Source organism: Canis aureus, chromosome 2 (genome assembly GCF_053574225.1).
Source record: "Canis aureus isolate CA01 chromosome 2, VMU_Caureus_v.1.0, whole genome shotgun sequence".
Taxonomy (NCBI): domain Eukaryota; kingdom Metazoa; phylum Chordata; class Mammalia; order Carnivora; family Canidae; genus Canis; species Canis aureus.
In genome coordinates, this window is record NC_135612.1 from 13,917,075 (window position 1) to 13,942,731 (window position 25,657).

General features: G+C 35.9%; 1 protein-coding gene across 36 annotated transcripts in view; it reads right to left on the reverse strand.

The window, feature by feature from the left end:
• LOC144292990 (uncharacterized) overlaps positions 1 to 25,657 on the reverse strand; it is a 329,341-nt gene that overhangs the window by 251,832 nt on the left and 51,852 nt on the right. For 17 of the 36 annotated variants that reach the window (XR_013360568.1, XR_013360534.1, XR_013360550.1 and 14 more), the window contains 2 exons: positions 9,294 to 9,369; positions 7,431 to 8,492 (listed from right to left, as the gene is read on the reverse strand). Coding sequence is in view for 6 of the 36 variants with exons in the window: in XM_077864082.1 (XP_077720208.1) it covers positions 7,546 to 7,614; positions 9,294 to 9,369 (145 nt within the window). In the remaining 30 variants the exon portion in view is untranslated. Of the gene's footprint in view, positions 1 to 7,016; positions 8,493 to 9,293; positions 9,370 to 23,743; positions 23,957 to 25,657 lie in introns of those variants that run through there. The other 19 variants (XR_013360565.1, XR_013360458.1, XR_013360441.1 and 16 more) reach the window with 7 other exon arrangements.

Below are 25,657 nucleotides of genomic sequence, written 5' to 3' on the forward strand. Positions count from 1 at the left end.
ATCTTTCATGGGATAGCAATTAGTATTGCTTGTTGTCTATCTTTATGGCCTACCTCCAAGCTGTCCATAGTCCTATCCTACCAATGATTACCCAAAGGAGGCTGACCAAGGATACTGTCTAACAGGCAGGTGCATTCCTTCTATCTAGAAAATTTTATACATGTGAGAGAAGTAGTTATACCTCTAACATTTGTAGCACCAGGGCAAGAATACAAATTAAGGCCCATTTATTAAAAGTAATAAATAAAAAAAAAGTAATAAATCAGGCTAACAAAACTGTTAGCTAAAATATGTTTTATCTTCCTATCTTAACAATTTCATAACAAAATTTTTCAAATATGTACAAAGCTATGGATTTTATACAACTAAAAGTCAGCAAAATAACAAGATTACTGAGTTCAATTATTATTATACCTAATATTTGGATGAGCAGTCAAGATGTCCGTAATTCATAAAATATTACATTTTTATTCTATAAAATACATTTTTCTTGCCTTTGGTTCACCAAGATTACTAATGATGTTATTAAATCAAGATTTTTAGATAATTTGAGTTCTACTGACAGGAGACTGTCAACTGGACAAACAATGCCAAACTCGACAGACAACCTTTCCTGGGCCAAAAGTATTACACAGTTTTTATTTCATTTGGAAAAACTTAGCTCTGCTGAGATAGTGACGAATGGAATTGTCAACAAAATTTTTAAAAAGATACTCAGTTCAGAAGTGAACATTTATTTCACATATTATGCTCAAACATTAGAATGGATCTGCCTATGATACATTGTTATTGCAAAACAATATTACCAAGCAGTTGAATTTCATCATAAACATTGCTATCACATCATGATTTTTCAGGATCTCTTAAAACAGTATCTAGATTCATACAGTTTTCCTAATTCTTTTGCTTTTACACTCTTTAATTCTGGAATATTAAAAAAAAAAAAAAACCTTGAAAACAGAAGCATGTTGCTCAATTTGTTCAAATTGTTTTTTAGTCTCTAATAGCCATAAAATAGCCTTTATAGAAATTAGTTTGGGGACTCTTCATTTGTGTATCTGAATCCTCTCCTTTGTAGTTTTTTGACCATTTTTATTTCTTCATTTTAATTTTCTTATTTTTTTCAAATTGTCACTTTTGCTGCATAGTGCTCTTGCAGTTTCTATTTATAAAAACTATTTTTGCTAAATTTTAACTGTTTTCTAATCTTTTTAAAAGTGAAGTACCCAAACTCAGATCTGTTTTCTTCTAAGCTTTTGCTAATATTAATATCAAGAAAACATTGTTAATCTATGTGTATTAGATCAAATTTGATGTTTATCTCAAGATGTTCCACCTTTGAACAGATCCAGAAAATATATAATGTTTAAACTGTTCCAAAAAACATCAACAATATCAGCAACATTGAGGCAATCTCTCTCAGCAATAAATTCAAACTATGTACCATAAATTACATAAAGAATCATTCTGAATCTTTCCCCAAAATCACTTCATGTTATCAACCATGTTAGCACCACTATCACAGTTTTGTCCTCAACAGTCTTTTATTTTTTTAATGTAATGTTTTTATTAGTCTCAGATAAAATTCCTTCTTTCCTTTTTTTTTTTGACTAGAGTTGACATACAAAGTTACAGTAGTTTCAGATGTGCATCATAGTAATTCAACTTCTCTATACCTTATGCTATGCTCATCACAAGTGTAGCTACCATCTGTTACCACACAACACTATTACAATATCATTGACTGTATTTCCTAATCTGTGTCTTTTATTCCTACAATTTATCCATTCCATAGATGGAAGCCTGTATTTCCCACTCCTTTTCACCCATTTTGCTCATTCCCTGACCACTCTTCCCTCAGTTTGTTCTAGTTACAGATCTGCTTCTGCTTTTTTCTCTTTGTTCATTTGTTTAATTCTATCACAGTCATCATTTTTTTCATTAATTTTTACCCATCTTAAATTTTTGGTCATTCTTTCTTCAAATTTCAAGATCATTTCTACAAATCCTAGATATTTGCCATTAAGTTCTACAAATATTGTGCTGCTGTGCTACAAAAAGTATCATTAAGCTTAGATGAATAATAAATACAAAACATTCTTTAAAGAGCATTGTGCCCATGTGCTAGTCTGACATTTATTTTTATTTTTGGAATTTTATCGGTTGCAGTTTATTTCATACTTTTTTTTTCAGTTCTAGTAATTATATCCAAACTTTTTTGTGTGCAAATGACATTTCATGGCATTTTAATTGAGAATTTAAGTGTTCCCTATCACAAATACATTCATTGGCTGAAGTCAATCATGAAGATTGGTTAGGAAATATACTAACAAATGAAAACAAAAGTAGCTTCTAAGTAGAGAATATAAAAAAACCAGTTTCTACAACCTCCTATTTGAAAATTTTGGAATAAAATGAAATATTAAAAATTCTGGCATGTTCATGCAATGGAAGATTCTTATCATTAATTTGAACCTGAATGTGTTTTATTAGCAACATTGTCAGAAGGATATGGAATTGCCATTTCCAAGATCATCATCCAGTCAAATACTCTGGAGTATTCTTCCTCTATTTGCTAATATAAAGACCACTCATTTCTCCATCTTCTAACTGGCAGGACAGAGTTGCTTTTGTTGTTTCTGGATTATGAAAGTGATACAAAATTAATCCTCTTTTTCAATCTCACTGTTTTAACTAATAATTAAATTTTCATTTGATAAAGAATGGAAAGGTGAGAGAGGTTTTTATCTGACTTATTTAAGCTGTGTATTGATGAGAATAATGTTCTTGTTAATTTGCATTGTTTTGATCAGTGGTACACTGCGGGGAAGAGGGTTGTGGAGGACAGTCCAAAATCAGCATCACTGGGCCAAGATCAAGGTGTCAGGTGGGCTGCAGTCCCTCCAAAAGCTCAAGAGGAGAGTCGGTTCTCTGTGGCTTCCAACTTCTGGTGGCTGCTGGCATTCCTGGGCTTCTGGCTGCCCCACCCCATCTCCAACTCCACCTTCACATGGCCTCTCCTCTGTATGTGATCTCCCTCTGACCATCTCTTGTGAGCACACTGTGATGGCAGTTAAGACTTGGTTGGACAATCCAGAAAAATCTCTGCATCTCAAGATCTTTAACTTCCTCACATCTGTAAAACTTTTATCACATGAGGTTACATTTACAGGTCCCACGGATTAGGACCTGTGCTCTTTGGGGGGAGGGGAGCGCACCATTCAGCCCACTCCAATTTTACTATATGTGCTGCTGAAGCGAGCACCAGCCCACTCCAGATTCAGGGTAGAAGGGCCTGGAGGCTACAGGCTGGCTGCAATTTGGCCAGGTATCCTGTGATTCTCAAGGATTCACGGACTCAGCAAATGCAGGAGTATTAGCGAGAGACAGAGGGAGGCGTAAAGGGTCCACACTAGAGAGGTCCTGGTGGGGAGAAACTGAGGCACCTCCCAACAGCCAACACCAATTTGCTGGCCTCGTGAGTAAGCCTCCTTGCAACTGGACTGTGCACCTGTCAAGTCTTTGGATGACTGCAGCCCCAGTCTGAACCTCATGAGAGATCCAGGGCCAGAACCACCCAGAAGTGCCCAGCTAAGCCTAACTTTCTGAACCTCAGTAACATTGATTTTTGCTTTAAACTGTTAATGTTTGGGGCACCTGGGTGGCTCAGTTGGTTAAGCATCTGCCTTTGACTCAGGTCATGATGCTGGGGTCCTGGGATTGAGCCCCACATCAGGTTCCTTGCTCCTTGGGGAGTCTGCTTCTCCATCTCCCTCTGCCCTCCTCCCTGCTTGTGTGCTTACGCTCTTTCTCTCTCTGTCAAATAAATCAATCAAATCTTAAAAAAAAAAAATCTCCATTAAATAAGAACTTGTAATCTCTTATTTGCAAATTCTATTAGGGCTATGCTCAACAGTCTGCTCACTTACATTGTTCCCATATTATTATTCTTAACTTAAGTAGACCCTCATTCTGAAAATTCTGTATTTCCTTTTTCTTTTCTAATATGTACTTTTGAATTCCCCATTTCTATCACAATTCTGTTTTTCATTGGCCCTCATTCTCAAGGATCTAAAAGAGTAAAAAGTAAAAGGTAATTGTATAAAGAGTACAAAATTAAAATATTTTTAAATCAGAAATGCAAATTTAAAATGCAGAAAAACGAAAACTTTTCATGTGTTAATAGTTCTTTTTCTTCTAAAATATACAAAATTAAGATCAAAAGATAATATCAACTATAATGAATTATCAGATTATTAACCAAAACTAAATGCTGAATTTTTATTTTACTTTTTGATAATTTAAATACTCTCATTAAACAAAAATAAAACTACTTGCATTTCTAGCATTCAATGTCCATCTAGTTGCCAAAGTTTAAGAGTTGGTATCACACTTTAAGCATATTACATCTAGACATAGATGCACACAAATATAAGACTGCAATATTAATTGTTTAATATTATGAAATACTCTTCAGCCATCATTTATAATAATTGCAAATACTGAGGATATCTGGAGTAAGTCCAGAACCATAAATTGCTTTATGTGGAGAGAAGCAAGAAAATGGATGCTCAGCACTAGTGGGAAATAAAACTTCATTATGCAGATACTCAATGTATTCATGCTGTGAGAAGAAGGATTTGACAAGTTAATTAGTTTGTCTTTTCTCTTATTTAAATGTTTCTCCCATTCAAATCCTCCCTGGACTCTGAAGTGTTCTCCTTGTCTCATGTTGGAGGTAGCATAACCCACAATATATCACAGCATTCAGATGTAATTGCTTTTTATTTCTAGGAGTTAGTTAAAAGATGTGGGAAAGCATTTCCCTGTATCTGATGAGTGTTAGACCACAAGCATGAATGTATAGCAAAAGAAGAGCCTGCGTTTTTTTTTAAAATAATTTATTGTTTATGTGTTACATATATATTTGTGATTTGAGAGCCCTCTGAAGCACAGGATCCAGACTCTCATTTTCTCAGATCTAAGTATGGTCCCAAGCTCATCATTCCACATCTTCTCTACTCCTTTCTTAGTCTACTGCCTCGGTGTACATAAAAAACCACTGCCCCTCCCTCCGTGGCTCAGTTTAAGCCCCTGATTAATTTATTCTTTTGGTCATTCTGAATTTATTTAGAATCTGAACAAAAAAAGTCCAGACTCTCACATGTTAAGCATTATCTGTGAGGAAAGCAGATCCCCCTATAGTAAAGAGGAATAGTCAAACTTTTGTATATGCTGTTCCCTCTGCCTGAAACACTGTGCTACTCTTCCTCAGATCTCTATTCAGTTGCAACTTCCATAGAAAAGCCTTCCTTGGCAGCCACAATTAGTTCACATTTCCCTATGTTCCCCTAGCATCTTGATCTATTTAATAGAGTGATGATGTTATATTTATTTCTGCTGTTTAAGTAGAATTTGTCTCCCTCCATAGAGAGGAACTGACATGAGGACGGTGTCTGAGTGTGTCTTGATTCAGTATTATTTCCCCAGAGCTTACGCTATGTTTTGCACAAACAAGACACTCAAGATTTAATTAATTGGGAGCCATTTAGCTGCATCTTACATTCTGTTTTCTTCCTTGCTTTTAGATCTTGGTCAAATCATGTGGCTAAAGAAAATCTATTTGCCTTTTAGATCTCAGCTTAATAGTGCCTTCTTAGGAAAGCTTTCCCAGACCTCTATGACAAATTCAAGTTCTCTTATTTTTTTGTGTTTGAAAAAATTGAAAACTTCATTTGGCTTCCTAATGTGACTTCAAACCATGTGTTTATACCTGAGCACCCAGGCTCCTGTGAATTCTCCCCAAAGTTGTGGAAAATAGCATATTGAAAAGATTGGTTTCATGGAGGGCATGTGCATTACAGCAATTTTAGAAGTAATTCCACTGGCTTGATAAAATCTTTTTTTTTTTTTTAAGATTTAATTTATTTACCTGAGACAGAAAGAGAGTGAGAGAGAGCCCATGACTGGTAGGCAGAGGGAGAGGGAGAAGCAGGATCCCCGCTGAGCAAGGAGCCAGACATGGGGCTGCATCCCAGGACCCCAGGATCATGCATGACCCAAGCTAAAGGCATACACGTAACCAACTGAGCCATCCCAGTGCCCCTGGCTTAGCAAAATCTTAAGTATGGCCACAGAGCATGAACAATTTTAGCAATAAGAGTATTTTCTCCAAATCAATGCTTTTGAACACTGGCTGACATGGGAACTGGGGAGTACTTTTTCTAATATGATCACATTATTTTGAAGTAGTTCAGGATTTATCCTCAGCCTTCAGTTTTACCTGGACACTAAGCAGCTGGGGAAAGATAAACAAATATTTCCGGAAAGTTTCTTGACTCCTTTTTTCTAAGTTTTAACTCCATTACCATGAAATCATTTGTTTATTATAGAATGACTTTCATCCTGGTTCTGCTGAGAACCTGCAAAACTAGAAGAACCAACAAATGACGATAAAGTATCTCTCTATATTTTCCCATTGCTCTCAATATCTGGTGGACACAGACCAAACTAATTTCACTTCCTGCCTCTTCAGCTTTCCCATACACATGTGCAATATATCTGGTCTCTGCCTCTTTGCACAATTTTCCTTGTATTTTAAAAGACAGCAAAATTGGACTATTAGAGCCATTGACATCACAACCCACAAAATAACTGTTGTTAAGTTGAATCAGCAGTAAAAGTTTTTTAGTAGATCTTTATTTTCCTCTCATTTGAGTCTTCATCTATTTTAAGCAATGGCATAATTAATTGGAAATGGCGAGTCAAGTTGGAGACAGTCAAACGGGTACCTCATTCTCCTGAGTTACTACTAAGAGTACATGTGGCCTGGGGGTATTGGCTGGCTCTGTCTCAAACAACTAAACTTTCTACCCAAGGTGTCCCATGAATAGAGAAGGATTTTATTAAACTCAGTTAGTTGGAGGAAATCTGAAAAAGCATCAGACTACTTATATTCAAACTCAAATGATCAAGCACTAGTTCTTTCACTCAATCAGAGAAGCTTTACTAAATGAGACTCAGAAGCAGAAAAAAATAATTTTTAATATGTTAAGAAGTAAATTAGTAAAAATATGACCTGGAATATGACATTTAACCATGCCAAAAGGCCCAGCCTCCATTTGGAATCAATGAGATTATACTGGCAAAAAAAGTGTACCATCAAGTTCTGAGAAAGTGAGCACTGGACACCCTGGCTCTGTGGACTTAGAAACAGATGGGGAAAATACACATTTTTTTTCTACTCATATGAAAACAATGTTAAAATTGCTTTGAGTTCTTACTTCACATAAAATAACATTAATCTATTTTTAATCAAGGTAATATGTTATAAAAAGAGAGCTTAATTCATCTGTTTTTATCAGGTAATAAAATGGAAGTGAGGGGCTAATAAATGTCTATTATCTTGCTACTAGCTGTAAAAGACATACCTCAGGTGTTTTATCTGCTGTAAAACAGCAGATGTTTCTGCTGAGATTCTGTGTAAAATCTTTGGAGCCAACAAAGCACTTTTCTTTGTGGTTGACAGGAGCCAAAAAGGGAGTCCTACTGAAGTCTTGTCCAATCTCTAGGGATTCTAAACAGCACTGCCATATTTCTTCTACTCAGCCTCAACTGGGAAGTGAAACATTATTAACTTTTTTCAATTATTTTCAGGTGAAGAAATGTTTTAACTTTTTGCCTTTATAAAGCATCATGTAAGTATGCTTTTCTTTCTTCCCCCAACTCCCACCTTTGGATTGTTTATTTTTTGGTTATTTTTTAACCACAGGTAAATTTTTAAAATGACTGAACTTGCTAAATACGGCCCCTGACACAATATGAGTAAATTGAAAATCTTTCCCTTCAAAATAATAAAATCAACTTTGTGTTCTAGAGATAGAGACTGCTAAAAAGTCACTTGGGGCAAATACTGCACAATATTTCTGCACAATTTTTAGTTCATGTCAATTTGGGGATTATGGCTTTAGTAAATGCTTTGCCTGCATTGGATGATAATACCTCTGTGGCTTTTGTTAGCTATTTCATTTCTTGGCTGAAATTACTTTGAAATAAAGGAAAGTCTGTGTTTACTTTGTAACTATTTCATTAATAGGTTATATGTCACATTTTCTCATTGGTCAGATTTTATTGTGTAAAAACATGAAAGTTATTTCTACAGGATTTTATTAGCTATCCATGTTTCCAATGATAAAGTTGGAAACAAAATTTCATCTCCTTATCACATTGCAGTCTTATTTTTTATTTCTACCCTTCATTATTTAACTGGCCTGTTATATAAAACAGGATTATTTAAGATTATCTCACAACATTGCTATGTCCTAAAATTTTCCATGACCCATATTTTGGATCATATTTTCAAGACTTTTAAATAGTGAATAATTTTATGCTTATCCAGGATCCAATCTTTCCATGACTGTTCCTGTTCTCCGTGTCTCCGTTCACAGGTCTTTTCGCATAAAGCAGCCGTAAGAAGACATATTTCAGAGGTTCTGAAAGCAAGAGAGATTTGGAAACCTCAAATCCCTCACTAGTCTTGAGAGTAGCTGTCAGTCTAACAGTATTATTTATTAATTAATATTACAATTTTGTGTCAAGGTACAGGAAAGGCCCAAACAACTCCCATAAGTGGCATTTCAAGGTAAAACCTTATTAAGACTCTCATCAGTAAAGCGAAACCAAGGCTATCATTTTTACCAAGGAATGATGCCCTTCACCCTAAATCCACAAGAGTTATTTGTTAAAAGCCATCCTAAAATTACCTACATCCTTACCTCTTATACCCAAGTTTCCCAAAAATGGTTAAACCATCATTTCCTAGCTTATCTAGAGCATGGAGTCCCCTCTGCTCCACCACCATGACTTCACAATCACTAGGGAAGTAGTGTGGGGGATGTCTTGAGGGATAAAGGGGCAAGAGGAGAGAGGAGACACCTGTTCTACCTCCTTTTCCCAGTCACCCTTGAGCAGACGTTGTGCTATGTCTGAAAATTTTCCAGAGACTTCCATCCACCAGCATAATTGCCACATAGAGATTGAGGGATGATTAGTGTATGTGCCAACTTGGCTATGCTATAGCATCCATTTATTTAATCGAACACTGATCTAGGTGTTGCTGTGAAATTATTTTTGTAAATGTGCTTAATATCTACAATCAGTTGACTTTAAGTAAAGGAGATTACCCTCAATACCATGAATGGGCCTCATCAATCAACTGACGGCCTTAAGAGTAAAAGCTAAGGTTTCCTGGAGAAGAAGAAATTTTGCCCCAAGACTGAAACATCAGCTCCTACCTGAGGTCCAGCCTGCATGCCTGCCTGCGTCACAGATTTCATACTTGTCAGTCCCCAACATCTCATTAGCCAATGCCTGAAAACAAATTTAGTTAGTTATTATACGTATTGATTCTGTTTCTCTGCAGAACCCTGACTGATACAGAGCCTAATTCCATTCCTGCTCCTTCCTAGTAAAATTATATACTGTGAATTAAGAGGAATTATGAATAGATATGCCTGTTCATATTGGAGAAGTACAGTTCTAAGAACTACCCTTAAACTTGGGAGGATTGCTGGAGAAAACCAGAACATAGCTGTCTTCCATGCTTGGCCATGAATACATAGGGACCACTGCACTAGATGTCTTTTTTATACTTTTTTTTTTTGCCTCATTTTATTTTATTATTTTTTAAAGATTTTATTTATTTATTCATGAGCGACAGAGAGAGAGAGAGGCAGAGACACAGGCAGAGCGAGAAGCAGGCTCCATGCAGGTAGCCCGACGTGGGACTCAATCCTGGGACTCCAGGATCCCATCCTGGGCCAAAGGCAGGCGCTAAACGGCTGAGCCACCCGGGCTTCCCGTTTTGCCTCATTTTAAATATGTAATTGTATTTGTTATGGAGGAGGGGTAAACCAATGCCTATGAGAAAACAGATACCCTATATATAGAAAGGTATTATCTCTTATTGTTCTTTAGAAATCATATGCCCTGATAGTTCACCATAATAACATATATTGGATAAGTTCTATGGGTCAGGAATTATGTTAGTTCTTTAATGCCCCAAACACACACACTAAGAATATTAGCAGAGAACCTAGGATTGTGAGTAACCATGTAATACTCCCAAATAAGCTGATGTCACCTGGAAATGGTAATGACAAATTTCCATTTCTACTTGTATATTTGGAGTGCCTTGGGAAAATCCACTCTCTTTTCTTACCCTGTTGCCCACCTTTATTGGTCTTTGCCACCTTGGTTTCTGAAAGTAGCAGGAATGGTAGCAGTATCTCCCAGTACCAAGATAGTCACAAGATGGGCTTTCGAGGTAAGGAATAATGAATGAGAGGCACCCTGAACCTCCACAGGTGCCCAAGCTCATTTGTTGACACTGGAAGTGTATTTGTCATGCTAATCTACTTTATACTCCTGATGGATGCAAAAAGTGATGGAATACAAACACTATGCAATTTAGACTCTGTTTAACTTCTCAATTATAGTGAAGTGGAAACTTGTCCAATAGTTACAGATGATTAGATGGAATTCTTCCTTCTTTGAAAAAATAGCGGTAAGCTACTATAAGGAATTATAGCAATGTATACTTACCACGTGCTCACTTACTTCAGGCTAATTTCTTTTAAGTTATGCATAATTCTAAAAAAAAAGAGTCCCAAAATTTGCAACAGAAAGAAAGCAGTATACTAGAAGGTCAATGAGATTATTTTTTAAAAATTGTCAAAAGTACACTGAAAACAGCAAAGATGTGACAAAGAATAAAAACTGCTATAAAAATACACCGAAACACCAGAGAAGATGCCCCACACACTTCAGTGTCCTCCTGTTCTATATTACATTACAGTATAATAACTGACATTTATAATGATGAGCCTAAGTCTACAAATTCTATTTAAGGTAGAAAAGGATATGATACATTTTAGAAAGATGTGCAAGGAAAAAAATCTTTAAAAAAGGGTGGGTATAAAGTGAGTAAACTTGAGGAATACTATGTATTTTTAAAATCAAAAAACTTAGCCCCCAAGATTCTGCATAATGATGGTAACAGTAGCAGCCAACACTGATTGAGGATGTACTATGTGCCACATAATGCTTTAGCTTAATAATCTCATTTAATCCTCACACCAGCCCCAAGGTAGTTACTTAATATTTCTATTTTACAGATAAGAAAACTAACGGAGTTATTTACTTATTCCAGGCCATTTTGTTAGTAAGGATAGGTGAGATTACAATATCACAACCCCAAAATCTCAGTGATTTAAAATAAGTTTTATTTTTCATTCATGCTACCTATCTCTTGTGGCTTGGCTAGGACTTCATTCTCTGTAGAATGATGAGGCATCTGTTATCTGATATGAAGCTGGCTGCTATATGCAGGGGGAAGAGAAAGATGGTGACTTATGCCCTGACTCCTTCCTAGAGATCACATGGTCATGACCTACTTCAAGGAGGAGGAGAAGTATAAACCTACCAAGTCCTAAAAGGAGGAAACTAAAATATTAGTGAATAGCCTTTATGACTGTTAAGCACAATCACATAACTAGAAAGTGGAAGGAGAAGAATTCAAATTCATGCATCCTAAAAACATTGAATTTAGAATAAAGACTACAGAGGTCTCTAAGTCATGTGTAGTTATCAAGGAGAGTGATTGGGGGAAGATACCCTCTCTCTGCAAAAGTGTTCTTTAACAGATCTTACTTAAATTTTGTCATGTTAGGGGAAATTACATAGTTTCAAGGCAAACTTTCCCTTTGTAGAAGTTATGGGATTAACCAGTATGTTTAATACCAAAGGGAGCAATGCAGAATAGTCATCTTTATTTATTTTCAGGGGTCAAATGCCCCTTTTGCATTGTCTAGGGATAACACAAATAGACAGTAATAACCACTGACATCTCTGGCACCATGTCTATGCTTACTTAATCTAAGCAAGCCTCCTTATCAAGTAATTTGTACCCGGGAGTAAACAAATGAAGGATGATTCCTACTTTGTTCTTCTGATAGTTTGCACTGAGCTCTACTGGTTTATATCTCAAAATAGTTTTTCTGCATATTTTCCTTGGTAGCCTATATTGGGAAAGTGAAATGTGCTCAACTTTATACTTTACAGATTTGCAAAAGTGTGTTGGATGTTTACATATTTTCTGTATGACTTCAATGTAGGGAATTATTCCTTACAAAATTCTTGCAGAAGAGAAGGAATAGCACAGGGATTAAGTACATAGATATTCAAATTTTCCACAGGACAAAGTAAGCAGCACAACACAGTACCAGCAGCAATTACCTGGAATAAATTGAAAGAACTATCTCAGATTTTATATTGGCCTTAGGATTTTTCAAAATGAAATGCATGTGGTTTTACTTTCCACATAAAGTAAACTTGTCCTATATAAACTTTAATATAAATTTTTGTAACCTTAGGAGAATGAGACACATTCCACATTTTGTGGCTTAGCTCACACAGTCTATGATCCATCTAAACAAAATTTCTCAATCTCTAAGTAGGGTCAAAAATTTTAAGTTCTAGTTTTAATTCTGAGTATGCCTAAATGCTTAAAGGGGGCCTACTATTTTTACATCTTGTTTTCTTAGGCTTTACAATGGCCACAGGCATACACGGGTGCCCCAAAACAAAGATTTATTGATTTATGATACTAATACCAAACGTTATATAACCATTAATTGTTACTGTTTTAAACATGAGTCATCTATTGAAGAACTATGAAAGAAATGTTTTCATAGTACATGAAAGCTAAACTGGAATTTATTACAGCTGAAAATGGGCCTGCTAAGTTGTAAGAAAGGCTGAGGAGGACTTCTTACTCTCTAAACAAAAGATGTATCACATACTTTGAGCCTAATTGATAAGAGATGATAAAATGTTAAAGAGAGATCTTACTTAAGAAACAAAATACAGATAGAAAAGGAGAAAAACAGAAAAATGTCTTTGGGATCTATCACTTCATCAACCCTTAGGATCTGCTCTTTGATAACATTTTGACCTTAGATTTAGGGCTTATGCATAGTAAGGAACAAGTTCCTTCTATTCCAACTGTATTCATTGGGGAATTGAAAATTTTTGAATTTTTCTTGTCAATATCTGTCAGAGGTCCAGCCCTGGAAGGATTGCAGCACAGGTTAAACAGCTAAGCCAAAATCATCACCCAACACTCTGAAAGAGTATCACCTCTTTCTTCTACATTATCCATGAAAAATCCTAATAATTGATAAGACAGGGGACAGCAACACTGACTAAAATTCTAAGCTCCTAAAAGCTTATAAGAATTAAAACAGAAAAGTAAAAGAAAAGTAGGAAAAAAAAAAAAGATGGCCCCCAAATTTGAGAGAGTACAAAAGCAAGAAGGCAAAGGACACGTGACAGAAATCATTTTAGCAACAGAGCTGTGCGTCCTGTGTGCATGATATAAGGTACAGGAAAATAAATAAGTAAAACCTGGTATCTGCCTTCAAAATTCTTATCAAGTGCAATGTGCCCAATATACAGTACTCAGTAATTATGACTCATTATCATCCTTCTTCTCACTATCTGGGTGATATTGAGAAGGTCAACCCCTTTCTCTGAGCTTAAGTTTCCTCACTTGTAAAATTAAAATATTAATAACTATAATTCACAGGAGTAATATGAATATTAAATGAATATATATTAGAGGTGATATTGTAATTGTGCCAAAAGTATGTTATGTACCTTACAAAACAGACACTTAGACACGTTTCCCAAAACCCATTTTAAAGAACACATTTTCTAAAAATTCAACAATTATAAAGATTATTTTTTTTAAGATTTATTTATTTATTCATGATAGACAGAGAGACAGAGAGAGGCAGAGACACAGGCAGAGGGAGAAACAGGCTCCATGCCGGGAGCCCGACACGGGACCCGATCCCAGGCCTCCAGGATCGCACCCTGGGCCAAAGTCAGGCGCCAAACTGCTGAGCCACCCAAGGATCCCCAAATTCAACAATTATAAACACAGAAGTTTGAAAGTGAGTTGAGATCATAATGGTTTCTTATATATCTTATTATATCTTCAGGTTTGTAAGTGGAAATTCATAGGATTCCCAAAGGTACAGTTAAATACACATCCATACCCACATAATTTATAGATTATTTTTTATGAAAGCTATCAAAACAGCTGTAAAAATGAGTAAGGAAGTTTTCTATTTACTGATAGACAAATATATCTAAGATAACAGATGAAAAAAACAAAGTAAAAAACTGTAAAATGGTAGAAATGGGAGCCAAGATTATAAATTTTTGTGTCTGTATTTACATAAAGAAATTTTAGAAGGATACAAAAGAAACCAATCAAATGGGTACCATAAAATCTTTAAAAAAATAAAAAATAATTTTGGTAGAAGTTAATGGTACCTGTTTTATCACAAAAATGCTGTCACAGACAACACTAAGACAATAATTATTTATTCTTAAAGATCTACAGGTCAACTGAGACTTGGCTAACCCAAGCGGGGCTCTATTAACAGAGGCTTTGCTTCCTCATTCAGATCTGCTCCCCATGTCTCTCCTTCTCCTTTTTTTTTTTTAAGATTTTATTTATTTATTCATGAGAGACACAGACACAGGCAGAGGGAGAAGCAGGCTCCAGGCAGGGAGCCTGACATGGGACTGGATCCCAGGTCTCTAGGATCACACCCTGGACTGAAGGCAGTGCTAAACCGCTGAGCCACTGGGGCTGCCCTTTCCTTGAACCAGCAGAAACAGAAGCACAAGACGACTAGTAGCTAGAAGTATATAAGCCCTCTGAAGTCTTACACTGAAAAATGACACAACTGTTGCTCATATGTCATTAGCCAAAGCAAGTCAAGGATTTAAGGAAGTACCCTATGCCCACAATGAAGCCATGGCAGGAGGGCAGATGCAGGAAGGGGCCCATGATTCAATCTATCACACCTGTTGGTAACTATAGACATCCTAAATATTCTAAAACTAGAACACTGAATCATAGGCCTAAGGAGTAGCAAAGAACAGGCATAACTTTCCTGAAGCTTGAACACTCTCTATGAGCATGTCTTGTCTTGACGACTATGTCAACACTGTCCATCTGGATCAAGAATGGAATCAAATGAAATGAAGTGGAAGACAAACTTATGTGCTCACAGGACCAAAAGAGATTTTGGACCACACTTTAGCCAACACATTTCACAGGTTAGGGAACTGAGGCCTGTAGAGATTAAGTACAGTTAGGCCACATCACTTGCCATCAGGGAAATACAAATCCAAACCACAATGAGATACCACCTCACACCAGTGAGAATGGGGAAAATTAACAAGACAGGAAACAACAAATGTTGGAGAGGATGTGGAGAAAGGGGAACACTCTTGCAATGTTGGTGGGAATGTGAACTGGTACAGCCACTGTGGAAAACTGTGTGGAGGTTCCTCAAAGAGTTAAAAATAGAACTGCCCTACAACCCAGCAATTGCACTGCTGGGGATTTACCCCAAAGAAATAGATGCAGTGAAATGGCAGGAGACCTGCACCCTTCATAGCAGCAATGTCCATAATAGCCAAACTGTGGAAGGAGCCTTGGTGTCCATCGAAAGATGAATGGATATGGAAGCTGTGGTCTACAGAAACAATGGAATATTACTCAGCCATCAGAAACGATGGATACCCACCATTTGCTTCAACATGATTGGAACTGAAGGGTATTATGCCTAGTGAAGTAAGTCAATCGGAGAAGGACAAACATTGTATAGTCTCATTCATTTGGGAAATATAAAAAATAGTGAAAGGGAATAAAGGGGAAAGGAGAGAAAATTAGTGGGAAATATCAGAGAGGGTGACAGACCATGAGAGACACGTAACTCTGGGAAACGAACAAGGGGTAGTGGAAGGGGAGGTGGGAGGGGGGATGGGGTGACTGGGTGACGGACACTGAGGAGGGCACATGACAGGATGAGCACTGGATGATAGCTGTATGTTGGCAAATTGAACTCCAATAAAAAAATAATAATTTTTTTTAAAAAGTACAGTTAGAATACACAAGAACCTGAGAGTTAATTTGAGTAACGACTCATAAAAATCTTAAGAGGTACATCAAAAAGTTTGTTAAATGCAGCATCTTTTAGGTTGATTAAAGTTCCTTTGAGTCCAGGTCATGAGCTGAGCCAGGAAAGAGGGAAAACTGCAGTGACATTAACTACCAACAGCACCCACAAATATAAATCAGAACAGATTTCATGCATACAAGGGAATTATGATTTAGAGATAGATCTAAACATACATGAATAATAAAAGTGCATATTATGTTTTGTTTTGAAAATTTTCATTATATATTTTTTAACTTAAAAGATTTCAAGGGTATTCAAAAAAATAAATTTCTGTCCTTTACCAGACACCGACTCCATCTGTCCCCCAGAGCAAAATACTGTTAGTTTTCCTATGTATTTCTCTATAAATGTACTACACATTACAGGTTTATAAAGATAAAAATACAAGGCATTTGCATCTTAGGTATACATTTCTGAAGACCTGGCATAATTCAATACCTATTTTCCCAAAGGACTGTTAAAGTATGATGAGTATTATTTTTTTAACCAGTTCAAGTGACAATGGCATTAGAAACAATGTATAATTCACTAGTCCTACTAGCTTGAAAAATTATGCAATTCTTAACTAATTATTTTTAATTTGGGGAAAGTCACAGCATTTTATTTATATGGAAATGCAGAAGGGCATAGAATAGCCAAACGTCTAGAAGAACAAAGTTGGCAGAGTCACACTATCTAATTTTTGACTTACAGTATAGTATAAGTGAATGTTGTTAGGTCTAAAGGAAGTAGAATTATTATCACCTCCACATGCTCAATACTGGTTAAGGTTTAATTGCCCTATTCTATTTATATTGAATCCAAAAACTAGAAAAGGCCTATGTCTTAGATGGCCAGGCTGCTACTATAACAAAATGCCATTAGCTGATCTGTGGCTTTAAAAACCGGATATTTATTTCTCACAATCCTGGAAACTAGAAAGTCCAAGATCAAGGAGCCAGCAGAGTTGATACTTGGTAAGTGCTCTCTTCCTGGACTGTAGACAGCTGCCTGAGAAGTGTGTCCAAATGGCCTTTCCTTACTGTGTGCTCATAGAGAGAAAGCTTTCATGTCTTTTCCTCTTTTTATAAGGGTATTAATTCCATCATGGGAGTACCAGCCCTATAACCTCAACTAAACCTAAATCTCTCCCAAAAGCTCCACCTCTTAATACTATTACACTGGTGGGGGTAGGGTTTCAACATAAGAATCTTGACTGGTCACAAACATTCAGTCTCTAACAGTCCACAAAAGACCTGTAACCAAGTTCAAATGTCAACAGAATGGCCAACGGAGAAAAGTCTATCTAGCCATTATTCACACAATGAAACTCAAAAGAACTAAGGTAGTTGATCCAATCTTGCACCCAGAAGTAGCATTATTCTTAAAGAAGCTTAATCTGCAAGTACACAGAAGAATATTCTCTGTACCACCTCCAACATTTCTCACTTGAACCAGGAACTAGTATTTAAGTCAACAAATCAAGAAAAAAGCCTCCGAAGATTCTACTAAACACAAATGTCCCATAGGCAGGAAGTCAAAGCACAAGAGATTACACTTAATGGAAGTAAACTGGTCAATTAATTGAAAAATATGACACCAAAACTACATCTTAAAAATCCACAAAAATATCTGATAATTATGTGATTGAGGGAAACTGGAAATGCAAGATACAAAATGGGTGATGCCAAAAAAGAAAAGAAAATTACAGGTTATTATACCAATTAGGGCTTTTAAAATATGTTTTAGCTTAGATATTTAGCTATTGAAGGGCTGTCATTTTCATTTGCTGGATCTACAGAGAGAAAACAGGGTATCAGAGGAGTTTCCTACAGTTCTTAGAATATAAAAAGAGATCTTAAAAGCATAGTAAGTAATAAGGGAATTAGTAAACCTGCCCTAAAACATGCTACCAGCCCCAGTCCAAGCACTATATGCCCATCATGGCTTTGCTTTAGGGTCAATCTCACCATCCTGAAATTTACACTTTCAAGTTTAGTGCCCATTATGATGACAGCAACAAGAAACACCACTACCTTTGGTGTCCCAAGATAACGTTATACCCCTACCCCTGGCAACAGAGGGCTCAATTTCTAAGTCTCAGTCTACAACTAGATCAGCAGATAAATCACTTAATTCCTATAAAACTGAACTACCATTTATTTATCTAAACCAATGGAGAAGAAAAAGGGAGAAATAATGCCCAATAGATAATACAACATTTTGAAGAAGTGGCCTAGCTAGACATGCTCATTCATTATCCAAACCCAACTATTCTGCCCAACTTCTAACTGTAGTCTGCTCTTACAAGTTTGGGATGTTTAAGTGGGGATGAAGAGGTTAACTTGAAAAATCATAATTCAAAACTAATTAGTCCACTGATTGAAAAAATATGTCAACTTAATTTTTTTAAAGATTTTATTTATTTATTCATGAGAGACAGAGAGGCAGAAACATAGGCAGAGGGTGAGGCAGGCTCCTTGTGGGAGCCCAATACAGGACTGGATCCTGGGACCCCAGGATCACGACCTTAGCCAAAGGCAGATGCTTAACTGTTGAGCTACCCAGGCATCCCAACCACTTAATCTTAAACAAGGGCATTCATTCACTACATAAAAAAATTTTAGGTTTCCATGAAAAAAGAATAAACTGACTGGTAATACTGAATAATTCAAAACACAAGACAAATACACAAGATTTATTAACAATAATGCAATATTTTATTTTTAATAATTTGTTTTGAAAATCAGTAATGAAATCAATTTTATTTTTTGCATATTTTGATGTTCATTAATTTTATTGACTGTACTTGATATATACTATGCATTATAGCATACTTTTTTTCATCTCTTGTTTCTGAAGTTCAATTTTTAAGACTTTATTTTTTAGAATAACGGCTTAAGATTTACAGGAAAATTGTGAAGAAGAGTTCCCATATGCCACACACCCAGTTTCCCCCATTATTAACACCTTTACATAGTTTATTTTAGTTTGAACTACTTTTAATTCCACTTGATTCTTATTTTTAATCAACATAGCCGATATACTTGATAATATCAAATAGTACTAAAAAGCAGATAATCAAAATCATCAGTCCTTGCTATATTCTTCCTCATGAACAATTATTTTTATCCCTTTCACTATTTCTTCTAGTCATTTAACCTCTGTGCTTCTAAATAATATATTTATACCTAAATTCCTTAAATCATCAACATTCGAAATTTGAATAATTTTTTTCCCAAATGCTCCATCATACTGATCACAGACCCATCAAAATTAATTGCTGAGTAGCACAGTGTAATCAAATAATCCATCCCTTTCATTTCTAGCCCCTATTTCCATATAGAACTTGTATCCTCTTGCTGCAGTTTGCAGCTGGTAGCTCTCTAGGCTCAATGCAAAGCTGAAACTTCCTTTGCCAATTACCTAAATTATATACTCTGTTCTTGGGCCTTGGACCCTTTTTTGTCTTTCTTGGGTTGCACCCCCATTTTGTTGGAATAGATCTTCCAGTCACTTCCTAAGAAAAGACTCCAAGTCTACCCTCACACTTGATTGATTGGCTGAATATAGAATTCTAGGTTGAAAAGCCTTTTTTCTCAGAATTTTAGTGCAATTGCTTTATTGTCTTCTACCTTCCAAAATTTCTACTAGGATGTACTATGCCATTCTATTAGCTATTGTATATCATGTGGTCTCCCAGCATTTCCTCTTTAATCCTAGGGTGCTGAAATTTTCTGAAGACATGTTTTAAAAGTGTCTCTTTTCATTCACTGTGCTAGGCATAGTGCTAGACACTTCAGTGGGCCCTTTCAAACTGAAGACTCATGTTCTAGCATCTTAGTTTTTGCTTTTTTTTTTTTTTTTTCTAAAATAGTGTTGGAATCTCTCATCTACTCATGACTCCATTCCCACATTTTACCAGAAATCTTTTGAAGTAGTACTTTAAATGTATAGTCAACTCAATTATTAACTCTAATGGCACGTATATTGACTTTCAAAAATGGTTTAACTTTGGAATGTATAGTATTACAAGCCAAATAATAAAACTACTTAAAGAAAACTCAATTGCCTGAATTGAAGTTATCCAGTTTTCTTTTCTCCATCCACATATAATTACCAAGAAAGGACTGACTGAATAAATAATGAAATATTTATATAATAGAACATCATATGATTCTTATTGTTGTTCTAAACCATTTGAGAATAAGCGGGAGACATCATGCCCTTTGCCACTAAATATTTCAGTGTGTATTTCCTAGGAACAAGTCATTCACATAATGCTTCTAATTTATGAAAAGGAGATTGAAAGAACAAGATATGCTCTTGCTAAAATTAAGCATATACATAGAAATTCTGTATATAATACATCTGCACTGGGCATAGTCCAGAAAGATTTAATGGTAACAATACAGCGTGGCCTTTTGGTCATCTTTCATCCTGTGATGCAGACCTCATAAAGCTTCAGAGCATGGCAACGCAGCCAATATCCAGAACGTTTTTTAAAACCAAAATCAACTTACATTTTATAACTCATCTTTGATATGCAAAGAATTCTAATGTGCTAAATTTAAATGTTGGTTTGCTCTGTATGTGTGCCACCCCTTCTTCTTACTCTATTTTAAAAGCTGGAGCTGTCCTAATTTGTGAGTATGAAAAAGAAAAAAAAAGACTACTGTATTTGGACTTGCTATTTAAAACACCTCAATGTAATTCTCTCCTTCATGTGTGTTTTGGAATTTTCCCCTATCAGAAAGCTTATCAGGGTCAAGATCTGAGAATTAAAAGGAAGGGAAATGTGGTTTACTGGAAGCTTATAACTGTGGTCACTTAAAAGTTCTTTTCTAGGGGCGCCTGGGTGGCTCGACAGTTGAGCGTCTACCTTCGGCTCAGGGCGTGATCCTGGGGTCCTGGGACTGAGCCCCACATCAGGCTCCCTGTGAGGAGCCTGCTTCTTTCTCTGCCTGTGTCTGCCTCTCTTTGTGTGTCTCTCATGAAGAAATAAATAAAATATTCAAAAAAAATCCTCTAATCTAGTCTTTAAGTAAAGATTTGAAACAAATTCCATCCAAAATTTTTTTTAATTCTACATAACCAACACCATTAACACACCCAAATAATCTAAAAACTGCCTTTTAAATAATCTCTCTCAACTAAAATACCTGTGATTTTTACTGTGAAATAAACATAGTTTGTGCAAGTAATCACAATGAGAATATGTACAAAAATTTGATGATTTGAAAGTTAATTTCAAGAACTGATGATGAATGTTAATTCAGTAAAAAAGCATTTGTTTGTAAGATCAAGTACTATAAGTAAGATCAAGTTCTCTCTTGAGTTATATAGATCTCTAGAATGTTTGAGATGGTTTCAAAGATAAATACGTATTGCAACATGATTAGTAGCAGCTTTAGGTTTTTGTGGCAAACAAAAGCCAGTGCTCTTTGCACTTAAAAGTGTTTAGTAACACCTTACCAAATGCAGTGGACATCTGTTGTTTGTGCCTACCTGGCATCTACTAGGGATCTGCTCTTCTCTCACCCCATGTGGATTTGGAGAATTTGTCAGAGATGGCTTTACTCTGACCTGACTTCATGAGCTGGGACAGCTCCAGGGCTAGTCAATCTTTATACCTTCTGTGTTCACAAATTGGTACATGGGGATGAACATATGACCCAAGAATAACCAGAGTTCCCTGATGAGAAGCAATATATGGACTCCAGAGTCTTCCTCTGAACTCAACTTATAAAAGACCAGAGGAGCCTGGACGTGCCTGTGGCCATCACACACACAGAATCTGCTAAAGAATGATGTCACTACCCAGAGGAATACTGAATTGAGTGACGGGTCAAGAGAGCCAAGAACTCTGTCGAGTCCCTGGATTCAGCTGTGCCAAGGCTAGTTCCACACTGGGACTTTCTAGTGAAAAGAGCCAATAAGTTCTCTTTTTGATGGACTTAATTTGAGTTGATTTTCTGTGTATTGTAACCAAGCAGCCTGACTAACACACAATGGCAAGGCCTTTTCAAAACACAATGTATAGGTAAGGCATGTCTAAGTACACTTGAACTATGGTTGCCCCTAAATAGTACATCTACCAAGTAAAGATTATGAAGTTATATGAATGGAATGGAATGTTAGCTTATTTATTTTATAACTTTGCAAACATTTTCACTAATTACATACAAACAGCCCCAGACTATCTACTATCAAAAAGAGAAAACATACATGTGTGTGGAGGTAAACTGGAAAACTAGATGATAAACTCAAGCCAAAAGAGCATAGACACCCCTAATCTGGAAAACTTTTCAAAAGTCAGAGGTTTCATGTCTTTACATTATGCAAAAGACTATTAGATAATTTAGGTTCAAGTCGGAAGGTACTGTAGTTATAAAGAGAAGTTTAGAAAATTTACTGAAGAATGCAACTCAGAAGCTAAAAGACAAGTCTTGAAAACAGGGGCATGAAGTTGATTTATATCACATTCATGTTCTTGCACTACATTAAAAACATACTTCTTAACAAAATGTTTCATACTATAGATTTGCTCTTTAGGAAAACCTGAGATACAAGAAGTTCCCATTATAATCTTTAGTACAATCAAGAGAATTACATACCAATGTCTACCAAGTTCTTTATGTAGTCCTGAGTGTTATATACCTTTCCCTTTTACTTCTCTTAGGGAAATAAATATACTTTTTTACCACAATGTAAAGAAATCTCATTGTACAAAGATAGGTTGCAGTTATAGAGTCTGGAACTCACCTGTCACATGTCTAACACGTGAATTCTTTCCTATAGAGCACATTCTGGAAGCTGATTTTTGGAGTTGTTTTCCGTCTTGTTTTATTTTCCCCAGTCAACTCCCCAGTCAGGAGAGATATGTAATTCTAGACCAGGGAAATCATAGATGTGCAACATTATCTTCTAATTTGTTTTCTCAGTTCTCTCTATAAAAGCATCTGGCTTCTTTGTCTTACCTTTTCTTAATAGTGCCTCACAGTGCCTGGCACAAAGTGAGTACTCAATAAATGTTAACTAAATGAACAAGTAGAACATTCCAAGGTAAAGAGCTTGAAAATGAACTGCCATGTTAAACTGGGAGCAAACTGAAGGTCTCAGATGTTCTGTAATGTTCCAACAACACAAAGCCATTAGGCTAGTCCCAGACTAACTCTCGATTCCCAATCTAATGTTCAACCACTAAACCAGAATTTTTGGACCTTTTTTAAAAATAATGTCCAAATGGGAAACATGTTCTCAGGGTATAAACTGAGATGTAATGAATTCTAAAATATCACTCACTATAACCCCCACTATAAAAATATCAAATGTTTTTTTAAAAAAATAATTAGCAAACACATCTGTATCTGAACTTTTCATTAATCATAAATTTTTGGAGATACATCTTAAAACAGATGGTGACAAACTAGTGTGTTAAGAGACCAAAGAAGTAGAAATCATTACACTAGACTGGGCTAATATGTACAGGTCTTTTCCTTAAGGACATCAGAGCCATCTCCTTGATTTTAACTCTGAGTTATTCTTCTTGAAGTCACCAGATCTTGAGATGATGTGTTCCTCCATTCTATACTCCTTGGTTATGCTATATTCCTCCCTAGAATGTACTGGGAATTGGAAATCATATCATCCATTTTTGTATCACCAGTGCCTACCTTAAAATCAAGTACTCAATAGAGGTCAGTTTATTTTTATTTTATTTTTAAATATTTTATTTATTCATTCATTAGGGACACAGAGAGAGAGGCAGAGACATAGGCAGAGGAAGAAGCAGGCTCCCTGTGGGGAGCCTGATGTGGAACTCGATCCCAGGACCTGAGCTGAAGGCACACACTCAACCACTGAAGGCACCCCTAGAAGTCAGTTTATAAGACAAGTTAGTACAATTAGTTATCCACATGCCCAATGATGAACTTAGACCCCCACCTCACACCATATACAACAATTAACTCAAAAGGATCACAGACTTAAATGTAAGAAATAAATAGAAAAACTGTAGGAGGAAATCTCTGAGACCTTGAGTAAGAGAAAAGAATTTTAGATATTATGCTAAAGCACATTCCATAAAAGAAAAAATTGATAAATGGACCTTAACCAACTTTAAAACTTCTGCACTACAAAAGACAGCTTTAAGAAAATAAAAAAAGACAAGGACTAGACTATAAGAAAATATTTACAATATACAAATAACTCATACAATTCAATTATAAAAAGACAACTCCTTTTTTTTAAGAGAGGGAAACAGTATGTGCATGTGAGTGGGATGTGTGAGGGGCAGAGGGAGAAGAGAGAGAAAATTTCAAGCAGCCTCCGCTTTCAGCATGAGGCTTGATCTTATGACCTCTAGATCATGACCTGAGCTAAACCTGAAAGTTAGACACTTAACCAACTGAGCCACCCAGGTCCTCCAAAAGACAGCCCAATTTTAAAATGGGCAAAATATATGAGAAGAAGATATGCAAGTGGTTAATGGCTAATAAAGTCATGAAGATGTGCAGCATCTGTAGTCATTAGGAAAATGTAACTTAAAATAAGAATGAGATACCATTTCACACCCATTAGGATGGTTATATAAATAAGGCAGATGATAACAAATGTTGGTGAGGATGTGGAGAAATGGGACCCCTCATACACTGCTAGTGAGAATATAAAATGCTGCAGACACTTTAAAAAACACTTTGGAAGTTTCTCAAAAAACTAAACATAAAACTACCAAATTACCCAGCAATTCCACTCCTAGATATCAGTATAAGAAAAATTAAAACATATGTCTACACCATGACTAGTATAGAAATTTTCAGTAAAAAAAAAAAGAAAAGGAAATTTTCATTGCTGAATAGCAGACCTGTTGATAATAGTCCCAAACTGGAAACAACCTGAATGTCAATCAACCAGTAAATGGATATGCTAAGTGTGGTACATCCATATAATAGAATACTATTTCACAATAGAAAGAACTACCAACACATGCTACATCACACAAAAACCTCAAAAACATTATGCAAAGAGAAAGAAGCCAGACACAAGAGACCACATATTGCATGCTTCCATTTATATGAAGTGCCCGAAAAGGCAAATTTATAGACATAAAACAGATTGGTAGGTGCCTGGGCCTGGGAATATTAATAGGATTAACTATACATGGCCATAAGGGATCTTGTTGGGAAAATGAAAATGCTCTAAAACTGATGTATGGTGATGGTTGCACCGCTCAGTAAAGTTACTAATAATCATTGAATTGTACACTTGAAATGGATGGATTTAATATGTAAAATACATCTTAGCAAGTTGTTTTTAAGTAGGAAAAGTGAATGAATCATTGCCTCATTTATACCCCTTGCAAAGATCCTTTTCTTCATTGTTGTTTAGTATTTCATTAAATAGGTACATCACCAATTCCCAGAAGTTCTCTACTCTTATTTTTAAGGTTCTTACCCTCCTTCTCCCTGACTCTCCAAAAAAAAAAAGGAAAAAAAAAAAGCCTCTCTCAAAAGCCCTTAGTACATTTTAGCATATTTGTCCTATTCCTTCCATTCATAGCAGGAAAACATGGG